The sequence below is a fragment of the Falco biarmicus genome, chromosome 2, assembly GCF_023638135.1.
Source record: "Falco biarmicus isolate bFalBia1 chromosome 2, bFalBia1.pri, whole genome shotgun sequence".
Taxonomy (NCBI): domain Eukaryota; kingdom Metazoa; phylum Chordata; class Aves; order Falconiformes; family Falconidae; genus Falco; species Falco biarmicus.
The window spans coordinates 91684115-91697486 of record NC_079289.1 but is presented as its reverse complement, the minus strand read 5'-3'; the positions used below and the strand labels follow the sequence as shown (position 1 = coordinate 91697486).

Below are 13372 nucleotides of genomic sequence, written 5' to 3'. Positions count from 1 at the left end.
AATAAAACTATATAAAAAAATCATGTCAGGATATCAGCATGTTAATTGTAGACCAAGAAACTCATTTCAGCTTTCCTTACAATAAAGTTTTAAAAGACAGAGCACTTACTATTTCTACATTTAGTGATGTGTTACCTTCTTCGCTTGCCTGAAGTTTTACCTTGCCCACATAGAACACTAAAACCAAAAGACAAAAAAGTTAAGAAAATCAATGGAGAATGGCATGACGTAAAATTATTTGAGAATTTAAAAATTCACTATGTTGTTTTAAAATAGAAGGGAAATAAGAACACTTATGCTAGCTTTTCTAATATTTCATTGGTTTTGCAATTGTTCTTCCATTTCTTCACTTACTATTTCCACAAATGAATTAGTCCAATAACTTCATTATTATCTGTATACTTATTTTTGCTTGCTGTTTCTAAATTCCTTCTATTTTTTTTTTTTGGTTGGTTGGGTTTCCCCCAAAACAGAAAAACTGTACTGCACATTACTATTACTGCAACTCCAACTCCCGCAACAAGAACAAAATGTGTGGATAAAGGCAAAGTGATACTGTGAAAATTATTCCCTCATGAATTTAAGAACTTTCAGAATACCATAATTCAAAGCATCATTCAACAGTCCTTGAGAACTGGTAGGCCCATCTTGGAGACAAAAAGTAACTTCTATGACATTTCTCTTCCTGCAGCCACAAATTCAAGTGCAGGGTATAGAGAAAGACCTGTACAGGAATGCATACATTACATCACCCAAATCATCTAGTAGTTTACTGTGTCAACCAGTAGGGAAACTTTTGGGCAGTGGGGAGCAGATACTCTTTTTACTCTATGAAGTACCCAGCATATGGCTACTTGGCAGAAGTGACTTCATTTTCCTAGGTATTTCTCACAGAAGCCATTTATCAAAGTATTTTGGAAGGCAGCAACATGTATCAACAAAATCTTCTTTTACTAGGTTTTTGCTAACACACGTAAAGGGAACGCCACTGCCCTTTCCATTTTCCTTTGTTTGCCTGTTTTGTCACATCACACTTTTAAAATACACACAGGCTTTTACAATTAGTCACCTAAACACTATTTCAACTTCTATTCCTGATACAGAGTTAGGCCAAATATGGCAAACAATGTCTACAATAGCATACTAGTTTCTTGTTTTTTCAAAGAAGTTGTATAAAATCTAAATTAGAAAAAAACCTGATATGCTTTTACATAGCAACTAAAAGTTGCCTTATTACTCCGAATAGAAAATAGTTGGGACATTTTTTTAATAAGAAAAAAAGGAAAAAGAAAACTACTGACCTGAAAAATTACAGACAGGTGTTATGTTGCACAAAATAGTTTCTCCCGCTATAGCTTCTTTGGGGAAAAAAATAATTTAGTGAGTAAAAAGTTGGACTTAAACCCAGTACTAACAAATGTACATATTTTACAATCATTTCAGTGTTTTAAAGGTAAAAGTCCTTGCCTTTTAGCAATATTTCACATACTGTCTAGGCTTCACTTCTCTCGGGCACTTACCATGACATTTTCCAAGACTCTGAATACTGAGTGAAACATGCTGATTTTGATTAATTAATTTTGAAAAATTTTCTGTAACAGTTTCCATGGAAAACCTACATGCAAGCAATCTTTTTTTTTTTTAAATCCAAATAAACCAGAAATCAACATATATAAATAAGCCCTTCAAATATCACAGTATTTAATCACTAGGTAGCAAATTATGTGCTTCTGAGGATCCTACTATAGATACTTACGATAGCATGAAACTAAAACTGTTCTACCTGATAGAACTAGAATTATGATGAGCAAACACATATACTCTCATCTAGCTGAACATGTCTTTAGCTAGTTACAGCAAGTTTTTGGCTGCTCGTATATTTTTAATACTACCTTACCTACACTGCAGACAAATAACACTGATCCCAAATTAAGGATACTGTAAACAGCTGGCTTGGTTGTATAAAATCAAAATAAAGGACCAGAAAGATATTTGCATCCAAGACAAAAACTTATTCATACAATATACACTTGTTTATAAAAACAACATGGCAGCACAACTTTCCTTAATTAAGCAGAGAGATCAGGCTCCATTAGCAGAAAAACAAATGGTCTTTTATCTGCTGTTATCATTAGCTAGTACCAAATGAGATGGTAATTGTTTGGTTGGGATTTTTTTTCTGTGGTATAAAAATTTGCCTGTTATAGCTTGATGCTTCATCAATTTTATTACCATCAACAAACAGCCATCAGAGGGTACAGACTGTGAGCTGGTGACAATATTAAAATTATTAGGAATATATTATTTTTTCAGACAGCAATTTAAACATATTTGCCTTCCCTTTTGTTGGGAAGTTGTCAGTGAAATAGTTATGAAAAATGTGTCAGCACTTTTTTAAACAATCCTTAAATAAATTAAACGTTCATAAAGAACTGAATTTGTCAAAATTATTAACTATATAAAGAATAACACTTATAACAACACTTATAAAAACCCAAGAAAAAATCCAGGAGTGACTCAAAAATAGCATAGCATCAGCCTCTTTTTTTTTTACAGAGCACCCACTTGTGTGCCACCTAGTCTTGCTTAGGATCTCTGCATGCCACCAAAATCGATAAGCAGTTTGGAGGATAAAAGACTGATCAAAAATCAGTAGAGCTTCCAGCCCCCAAAGATCATCAGATAACACAGCTGCACTTTCTACAGGTCACATTCACACAGTCAAATTATACCAGCCAGTGTGGCTCCAAGCCAGTTCCTCTACCACTTGCACTAATTCAAGGCAAATACATTCTAATTGGTCTACCAGGCTTGTACATGGATAATAAAAAAATTAAATTCAGCCTGCTCCTATAGACTGGATCTGCCCTGAGAACACTGTGACTGCATTCAGTCTGCTTCAATCTACTAAAAAGCATGAGGATTTTAATTTTTTTTAAAGTAAACATGGTCCCTGAGACTGTGTTTCTTACATCTTTGTGGTAACCTGCTGCTCTGACTTACAAAACAACCAGGCTCTTCTGTATGTGGCCATCTAGGCAAGCATTGCAGAATTAGACCTTCTACCAGACTGGAGATCAATGCAAAGTAAGGCAGACTGCTAATATGACACACCATAATACCAAGAAAAAAAGTCCTTTTAAAAATATTTGGGAGCAGACTTCCTGAACTCACGCACACTTACATTTTGAGGAGCATAAGAAAAGATCAGTGGTGATATACAAATCTTACCTGGTGTTATGGTGGAGTAATAACCAGTGATGTTAAGAGCTTCTGTTAAAAAGAAGGAAAAAAAAGGTTTTAAAATTAAGTTTTCACATTTCAACTTAAAAAGTCTATGAAATACATGTCACAAAAATAAGTTTCCTAATTTCTACTTAAGACACTGTCTTCCCAGAAGTATAAACACATGACCATTTACAAGGAAATTAAGTTACTTTCAGCACAGGCAATGAAAAAGCAGCATTCAGAGCGAGATCCATCCAGTCAGATGTTCATGTCCCCATAGAGGCCAGGCTCCCTGTTATTCAGTGGAGAAAGTGGTGCTTTTAAGCTGTGAATCATGTTTGAAAAACATGTCTTTCTCTCCATCCAGTATGAAGGCTAGCAGGGTATCCAGGTCATACACAGACATGTAAGAATCTATACTGATATGGGATGAACCTACTTCTTTTCAGATGTAAACATCAGGAAAAAAAGGGGTAGTATGTCTTGATTGAGTCTTTACTGATCCTATTTGGCAACTCATTGCAAGAAACTGTACCACGTAAATGCCTTAAGGAATGGGGTGTACATTCTAGTTCTTTGAAATACTTTAAATAGTATCAGAAAGTATAGAAAACATTCTATCTATAGATGTACCAAAAAACTACATACTTTCTGAAAATAAATATGTCCAGTTTTGGCTTTGGTAAACAATGTAGTATTTTAAATAAAAAAGAAAAGTTAACAGCTCAGTGTCAATGTGCTCCAAATCCCTAGCCATACAGACTTAAAATACAAATTGGAGATAAATATAAATGTTAAGATCATGTAAGAAAAGAATTTGGACTAAACAAATCCCAGTTATTAACAAAAAAAGCAATCTTTCACGAATGCAACAAACATCTCCAGAACCTAACTCTCTTTGTGCTAATTCTCACCTGTAGTTTGCGTAGTCTCCTCTGAAGTCATATCTGAAAAAGAAAAATTAATAACAGTAGAAAGAATAAAAACAAAATAGCAATTTTAAAAATCTAAATGTAACTGAATCTAAATGTAACTAAATCTAAATAAGAGAAACATCAATAAAATCTTGCCTGTAGGAATTACAGGATAAGTGATAAAGGTAATAATAGAGGATTCTGGAAAGAAAAAAAAATAAAAGACGTAAAAACCTATTAATATAGTATTTTATGTCTATGAATTTTGGAGAAAAAAGATCAAGCATGCAAAACTTTAAATAGGAACTGAATGTTATTTATCTAAATTCCATTTTAAGAACTGCAGTGCTCGTCAAGAACATTCACAGTATTTCAAAATTAATATTTGAAATAATGTTTACATTATATCAAAAATCTGAGTATCTGAATACAAACAGCTGGTAATCAAATTCATTCAGTTAAGTTGCTTTTATTGGTTTCATTCTTTCAGAAGATGCAGATTAATTTGGCATATACAACAGCAATAACTACTCAGCCCCAAGGACTTTTTCCTGCACACACAACGCATGAGCAGAGATGACACACTGGGTTTGGCAAACTGTCTCTCCAAAAAAGCCATTTTTGCCAGTAACCATACATAAGTAAAATACAGTGAGGATGCAATTTTTTTCCCCAGTAACATCAAAAGGAAAAAAACAAACCCAAACTGCATTAAGACAATAGAAGAAAATTTAAAGATTGCTCAGGAAGGATGTCCTCAGTAAGAATATTTTAGGTGCTAGTGCAGGACTACGAAGTGGTTAAGAGGACCACTTGATATCACTCCAAAATGACAACTTAGTGACTTGTTTAAAATGGGCCACAGCACCTTTATAACAGAAGAACATTATGCTTTCCAAACTTCTTCAATAAAAGCATCAGTCATTAGTAGATGCAATATCTTAAGTATAATAAAGAAAAGTTGGTGGCTCTACATAAAGATAGTTGCATATCAAGAAAAAAAAAAGCAATCTACTTCATTACATGGAAAGGGAGCTTTTCTTTCTGATATATTTATTTCAACTCAGAATAAAAGCTAAGCATATTTGGTTCTTCAGCAACAACCCTGAAGACAACCGGTTTTCTAAGGCAACTAACAAGCAGCCAAAATATCAGGAATCAGAGTGAAGACTAGGTACTGATTTCATCTGTATTATTTGGCTTGGTATAAACTACAACAAGTATTGAATTGGCTGCAGTTGAACCATTCAAGGGAACCAAGATGAACCATTCATAGAGAAAGATTATGTCTGTAAAAGAACAAAAGCACATGTCTGTATCCGTATTATTTCTTTTTTCCAGAGCACAATATGTCAGTATACATTAGAGCAAGAAAGCAACTGGGTTTCACACAGCTATTTCTGTGTGTCTACATTCTTCATTTTTTAAAAATGCTTTCATAAACGATGTTCATCACCTCTGGTCCCAGAGTTATCACAGTCATGTGTCTGTGTTTGCAGTACACCACACTGCATGAAATGACATAAGCACATCTGCTAGGGCAGCAGGAGATATAAGGGAGCTCTCCCACTACAGTATTCCTCCTCTGACATCTCTGCAAATTGTTAACCGTTTAGGTTACTGGACAAAAAGCAACTCACACCTATTACATCCCCAAGCTTCACTGCCACAAACCATGAGTGGTCCTACAAGGTAAGCTATTTCATTACAAATTAGAATGAAGAAATTAATTTTCTCTTAAAAAAAACCCAACAATGAGAACATTAAATGTTGGAACTCATTTATGTTACAACTTTTCTCCATTACCTGAGGTAAAAGAAAAGCAGATTTACCTAACAGCAAATAAGAAACATTGCAAAAATCAGTTAAGTCCTGATTTTCTTACCAGAAATGACTGTTGCAGCCGATTCTTCTGAACTTGCATCTTTGTTTCAGACGAAAAAAAAACCAAAAACCAAACCCCAAAAAAACAGAGGGGAGAAAAAAGACCATAATGAAGTTTCAGACACATGCATAGCCATCCACAGCAGCCTTTCCTTGCATTATCAAGCGTTTATTGCATTCACCAGAAGAGGGCAACACCTGCTTATCAGAAGAACACTTCCAGGTGTTCAAAAAAGGCAGATGTAACAATCACTGATAAAAAAATTTACAATTTTTATTAATTCAAACGGAATTTAACTGATGATGATTTTTTTTCAACAAGGACTGGACAGTTAGCATTGTATAATGTTACGAAAACAAAAATCATTGACCCAAGATATGTGCCACACTGTATCTGAAAGCTGCATGCCTACCCTGGAAGTCTTGCTAATTCTGGGAATGGGAATCAAGCGTACATAACAAGATGGCTAACTACAGTATCAAGAACTGTTCTCAGGCTTTGCATAATAACACTAAGACCTGCTATTTCAAATTTATCCTATAAATATCTGTTCTCTTTTTTTCTCCTGCAAAAGGCGGCATTACAAAAAGCTAATTCATTTCAACGTTGAACCTCTGATCTTGATAGGAACCAGCCAACTATTTATACAGCAAAAATTGGCCACTAAATCTTTGATGTTGCTACAGTCATTTTGATCAAAAAGAAGTTAGAAAATTCAATACCTGGTTCATAGCAACTTCAAAGTTAGCCCTTTCGTTCACTGAGTGTTTTTTGACAGTGCCATGGACAAGTCAAGTCACAGTTATCACAGAAATATAATCTAAAGAATAGCTGGCTGCAAATATGATACACTATTTTAAAAAATAGTTTTTCAACTTCTCTCAGAATTCAAAAGTCATTGTATAATGTTACTTACAATATACTAATTACACTGTAAAGCCTTTCATACTGTTGTAGAAAAGTTAAGTCAGTGATACCAAAAGTCTCTGTGGAAACCCAGTTCTTTCTGGTTAAACATAGTATACAAGGAGTTTCTGAAATGCTAATAATTCACATGATTCCTTGTTCAGACTATTCTGCTCGCCTTACTGAAAACTAGTAGTAGCTCCTTTCCAAACAATAAATATAAATATAGTTTCTGCAATGAAAGGAGAATAGGAGTCACCTCAGTGACCTTATTTTCATTTTCTCTGGAAAATTACTGATGTTACTTGCACCATGTAATATGCTAATAAGCCACAAGGATGATATGGACAATTAACTTGCAGATATTTTCATATTCTTAACTATTTCCATGAATTAAAAAGTAACAGCAGAGCAATCTTCCTATGCACTTTCTAAAATACAAGAACAATGGGGAAAAAACGACACAGAACCCCCACATACCTGTTATCCATCTTCTGCCAGGCAATGTAGCAGTAGTTTCAACTACAAAGGAAAAAGAATTTTAGGAGCAGAAGTTTTTATATATTTGTACACACCAATATACACACACACTTTTTTTAAATGCAACCATTTTAGATGTGCTACTCACCTAAAATCAACCTGATTTGCAAAACTACGCTGCATCCACTGAGAAATGTCTGACCAGTCTTTTTGAAAGCTGACAGTTGAACTCTTTAGAGTTCAATTTTTTACTGTTTATCACTTTTATACTTATGGAAGGCACAGATTAGGCTTTCAGCTTTCCCACTGCACTTCCATTGTCAATGTCTTCAGAAACCCTTTCAGCACATTTGCTTGAGTGAAGATAAGACTAAATAGCAATGAAAAATGTAACAGGTACAGACATCTGTGCTTTCGCACAGATATTTTTGTAAAAATATGGAAAAGAAATGCTGATGAATACTCAAGAAGCAAGATTTTATTAATACAAAGAGAAACAGAGAAATTAAAACAAAAAAAAAAAAGAAGGGGAGAAGAGTTGGGTAAGACAGGGATGCTTTATTCCATACACATTTACAAGTAACGTGAGATGTACTTTGAGAATACGTCTACATCACGATGTGCATATACATCATATAGACACTCACATGCCAAACAGCTGTACCACCAAACATCTAAACAATGAGCAGATAGATCATGCTGCCAGAAACAAAGCATCTCAGGTGGACCTGAACTGGCAATGTAAAGCTTAATGGGCCCATAAAACATGTTCCTAGGGACACCTAGGGAGAGATGCAACATACAGATGGGCTCTTGATCAAGGTGTGGATCTGACAATTGAAGCTATTGCACCGGCCACCCACAAATGTGAAACATGCCATAATCAAGTGAGCCAAGTGACTTAAGTCTCCCTGGAAAAGATGATGTGTCTGGGCTATCAATATGAGGAGGCCTAGCAGATCAATTACATCAGACCACCACTGCAAATCCACCACCAGGGCAAGTGCTATGTGCTTCCCACAGTGGGGGCAACTAGCAGGTGGCTAGAAATGTACCCTGCAGCTTATGCCATCAGCTAAAACATCATCCTGCAACTTTAAAAAACAAGTGGTAACACAGCAATACATCATTAAGGCACTGTCTCCTACTTCAGCACCCTTGATAGATGAGATCCTGGCTGCTGGGGCAAGGAGGAAGAGATATTCTCTTCAAGCCACTGAACCTGGTGGGAAATTCTAGCCACAGTCAAGATGCAGGCCCTCAGGGCTGCAGGGAGAGATTCTCTTTGTATTGCCAGAGCTGGTGGGACAGTTTCTCCACAGTTAATGCCCTGATACCTGTCCAGTCCATCATCATCAGGTGTTGGTATATTACACTGGCGCATACTATACTAACCTCTGCCACATGGCCCGTTTGCAATGGACATCATCCAGATCTTTGGAGACCTAGTTGCTGCCTAGGCTGCTGTAGACCACCTCCACCACTACTAATCCCCTCAGATAATGGACACCTGCCTTCTTTCATCAGTAACCTACAAGGCTACCCTCTGACTCTGAATCCAGTGATCCAAGTTCACATCTCTGTGGGACTTCCAGTAACCAACTAGTTGGAGATGACACACAGGGAAGTGCTCTGAGGCAGCAAATTCCTGGGTAGCAAGGTGTGTGGGAGAATCTGGGCAGATGCTTACAGAAGTTTTCAGCTCTGATGGCCTGAGAATTCACATCTGAACAAGCACAGAATCCTGTTGAAACACCAGACCACTTGAAGGAAGGATGTCTCGCTTACACCAAAGACAGAGACTTTTGGTGTTGTGTTGGGCCCTGGCCCACACCAACCAGGACTGTGTCCAACACCCTGAAAGGAGCAAAAGAGTGTCTAGATCTAAGGACATACAAATGGATGCTGTGGCTAATCCAGCGACATAACCCTAACCACAACAGTCACTCCTGCAGCCCACAGGGAACAGTGGAAGCAGAGGCTGACCCAGTTAGTGAAGGCTGAAGAAGCTTCTCTTGAGGGGATGCAGGAAGAAGGCTCAAAAGAGGCAGCCTGTTCTGCAGGACAGCCACAAGAAAAGGAGGGGGAAGTGCCAGAAATCATAAGAGTCAGAAACCACCCAGACTCTGATTGACTATGCAGATAGAGTAGGCAGTGTAGACATAGTCATCCATATTTCTGCGTGAGCTATGACATATGCACAAAGATTACAGCTGCCAGCCAGGTAAGCAGATTGCTGCCTGGTTGCTCCAGTGCTGCAATACTGGGGCCAACGATCAGCAGTAAGAGAGTACATGAAAGCTTGATGAGATGTAAAGAAAAGTCAGTTCATTTTTGTTGAATGTCATCTACCGTATGAAGCTAGAAGCAGCAACTCTGAAATACAGCAGGATGAATTCATGGAAATCAGATTAATGGCACTATGTTTAATTTTTTAGGAGTCTTCCTTGAAATTAACTGTTAGTTTTAGTTGATTTGCATCCTGGGTAGAAATTTTCTCATGTAAAAGAGAGAGAGAGAAGCAATACTCTAAGTAAAATAACACACATCCGTTAAGTAAAAAATGTAAGAAAAGTATTATACCTTCATATGTATCAGTCTACTGAATTTAAACTATTTCAGTAAAGACAAAACCAAGTTACATCAAACATCTCATTTGAGACAACTAGGATTCTGCCTACAGAGAAATACAATTGGCCTTTTTAACACCTAGCACTGTATGAACTTCACAGATCATGAAAATTTGGCTATAACCTTAATGTTTACAGTAATTTTTCAGGAAAATTAGGACTTCTCACTAAATGGTAAGTCGAGTTAAAGCACCTGATCCTATAAGGTAAGTGTTCTAGAGCTCTTATGTAAGATAAAGATATAACTGTTCTGTATTGTTTAAACAGCAGAAAGTTCTTTAAGGTAGAACAGGGTGAATAAAAGTAATTGAGTCAATTCTACATAAAGTAAAGTGAACTTCCAGTTAGAGAAGAAAGTATCCTTCCACATGTGGGCAAACTGGCTTTTCTACCATAGGAAGTTAATTCCATCTCCAAAAATTTACTTGCCAGCAGTCCTGTCTTACTAAGTGGCTAGCACCTTGTGCAAAAGCCCTTATTTCCAACCAAAGGACCCTGCAGGAAACTAAATTCTCCAAAGGAACCCACATCTTGAAGTGTGCAGCATCTCACAAAAAAGACCACACTGCTGCCCCTACCCACTAAAAAAAAAAAAAAAAAAAAAATCTGCCTGGGGAATCTGACCTTAAGATCTTTCTCACGTACTCTTGAGGAGTAAAGTGTAGACATAGTCAGTGTAGACAAACCACACTTCCCATCCTCCATATCCCTTCAACTTGCTATGTGAATTTTTGAGAATACAAGTAGTATCCTGAGGTAGGTGAGAAAATTGTCCACTAACACATTTAGTACTGTAGGTTTGTAAGAAGACAGTGAACTCTAAAAATGACAAATGCTTTTAATAAAAAAATTCAGCAGTACAGGGAGCAAAATAAGCTAACACAAGCTCTGAATATGGAGCTGGCACACGCAGCAAGTGATGATGGCATGCATAATCAGAGAAGCACTTCCTTCTGGACACAAATCTAACCATGACTTCTCTTACAGCACAATATTCATGTCCCTAGTTACTAGAAAGCATCCATGAGAATGAGACTTGTCATTGATCAAGGTGCAGCTTTAAGTTCACTAACCAAGTCTTTAATCAGAATCAATTTGCATACAGAAAGGAGGAAGGAGAGGCTGTTATACATTATTTAATGTCACTTACATTTGTCAACCCTCCTCCTTTGTGTTTAAGAACTAGAAAAGAAAGCAAATAGAGTTTATTTGGAGAAGGACTAAAGTCCAATCTAAAACATCCTTAAAGTTGACATGTAAAAAGAAAGGTAAAGTAACTCAGCACCTGCTAGTTACAAGCTAGCAGAAAATTTATTTCCCTGAAGTTGTTTACCATTGAGAAGAGCAAGAAAATCTTAACATATATGAAACTTCATTTTATTTGCTCCATGCATTTTCATTTGCAACTCTCTTAGTTTAGGATCATCCAATCAACACACCTATTCCATAAGGAGACATTATGTAGCAATGTAAAAAGTATTGTAGTAATAATTTTCTACATTTTCTCTAATAGAGAACATTCCTGAGGATCCAAACAGCAAATAAACAGGCAAATAACATTATTCAATATTATTCTTTGCTTTTGCTGCAAGGGAGACACAATAGGTCTCCATAAGAAATGGGTTGTCTTGAAGGAAAAGGGACCTCCATTAAATAAGCATCAGTTTCTGTTACTAGCATGCATCATTGCAAACAAAAGCAGCAAGTCTCTTACTGTCTTCCTATCACTTTGTACTCTTCTGACACAGAGAGGAGATTCAAGAATCCCATTTGTATAGACAGAAAAAACTGTTCCACTTATATGGAATCTGTTTAGCAACTCTTGCCATTGCGGGATACCACAGCTGCAAAAAACTTACTTAGGAACCAGTATTTGCATTGTGACAACCTTTATTTCCCATAATGACTTTGTATGACAATGGGAAACAGTGTAACTTTAGCAGCCCTAGCCTGGTAGGAGACTAAATCCATTAACAACAGTACTTAAGGCTACATCCACAAACTGATGTAGCTCTGAAAGAGACCAGTCCCTGGCCCTGTCTACAAAATAGCCTTGTGCTTACACCATTCCTTAGCATGACAGATCTTAACCATCCAGATCTTAACCATCAGTCTACTGGCTCTTTTATGATGGGATGGTCTCCACGTGTCCTGCTGAAGCTGTTCCACCAAGCCAAGCAGAATTCCTAAATCAGTTCAGCCAAAGGGAAAGAAAGGGTGAAGGAGGCTTTGTAAACACAGTGGTAAAGATGGGATGGGATGGTTCTGGTCCTTGCACCAAAGGCACTGTCACTCAGCATGCCTTTTGTTCAGTAACTTAGACACAGGATACAGAAAAAGCCCTTAAAGCATGAACAGTGTACAATGTTCTATCTCCAACTGGAAGAATGACAAATACCCTTTCTTTTTTTGTCCCTACCTCCTATGTAAATTATCACCAGTACACTCTTCAAATTTTTGGAAAGGCAACACCCTTTCTGATTCACCTGTCTTCAGGCAATCCACTCTGCCAGAAGCAGGTCAGTTTTTCCAGGGTGGAGGAGTGGGAAGCAGCTAGAACCTGGCTGCAGGTAACGACATTGTGCAAGAACTAGGTTACTGGCAGCTGCTTCTTGCTCCCCTGTCTCAGGGGAGCAGTGTTGCTGTTAATACTGCTGTACCTAACACTTCATCATTGCCTTCGAACTTTGGCAGAAAGCATCCTTTGAAAAAGCCTGAAACAGCAACTAGAGTGATTACTCAGAAGAGTCTGAACTGTAGTGAACTAGAGCCTCCAATGGACACCCACCCTGCCCAGCCTGTGCAATGTGGAGGTGCTGGGGATGGTACAGCAGGAAGGGGCGTCCTGCTGGCCTCTGTCTCGCAGGAAACATGGTGAGAGAATGCAAGGCACAGCTGATTTCTAGTCAGGTCCAGACACAGAACAGGCACTAAACACTTAAGGAGTTGCAACAGCCCTGTCAATCTACTGGAGCACAGACAACATTACTGGCAGAAAAACATACATCTATGGACTCAGATGTTCTGGGGCCTAGATGACAGGTTTATGAAATGAAATTTTACTCATTGTAATTGAAAAACATGCCAAAAATCAGAACAGTTTGTATTATCACCCACGACTACTCTTTCAAACTAAAGGTACCCTTGACCACGTCAGCTCTCACAAACAGATCAACAGCAGAATCCAAATGGAAGAATCCCAAGGGATACCTTGGTGGCTATATAGTATGTTTTCCCCATGCCAAAGTACTTGGCTGACACCACAGAACGGCATTAGATAACCACAACTGTGCACTGCTGGTAAGATCAGTTTTGACTTACAAATACAC

The 13372-nt window shown here is 37.4% G+C and overlaps 1 protein-coding gene across 4 annotated transcripts in view; it reads right to left on the bottom strand.

Moving 5' to 3' along the window:
• Positions 1 to 13372, bottom strand: part of ADGRG2 (adhesion G protein-coupled receptor G2) — a 62349-nt gene that overhangs the window by 24956 nt on the left and 24021 nt on the right. For all 4 annotated transcript variants that reach the window (XM_056329474.1, XM_056329472.1, XM_056329475.1 and 1 more), the window contains 6 exons: positions 7414 to 7455; positions 6028 to 6066; positions 4143 to 4175; positions 3232 to 3273; positions 1302 to 1358; positions 110 to 177 (listed from right to left, as the gene is read on the bottom strand). In XM_056329474.1, the coding sequence (XP_056185449.1) occupies positions 110 to 177; positions 1302 to 1358; positions 3232 to 3273; positions 4143 to 4175; positions 6028 to 6066; positions 7414 to 7455 (281 nt within the window). The remainder of the gene's footprint in view (positions 1 to 109; positions 178 to 1301; positions 1359 to 3231; positions 3274 to 4142; positions 4176 to 6027; positions 6067 to 7413; positions 7456 to 13372) is intronic.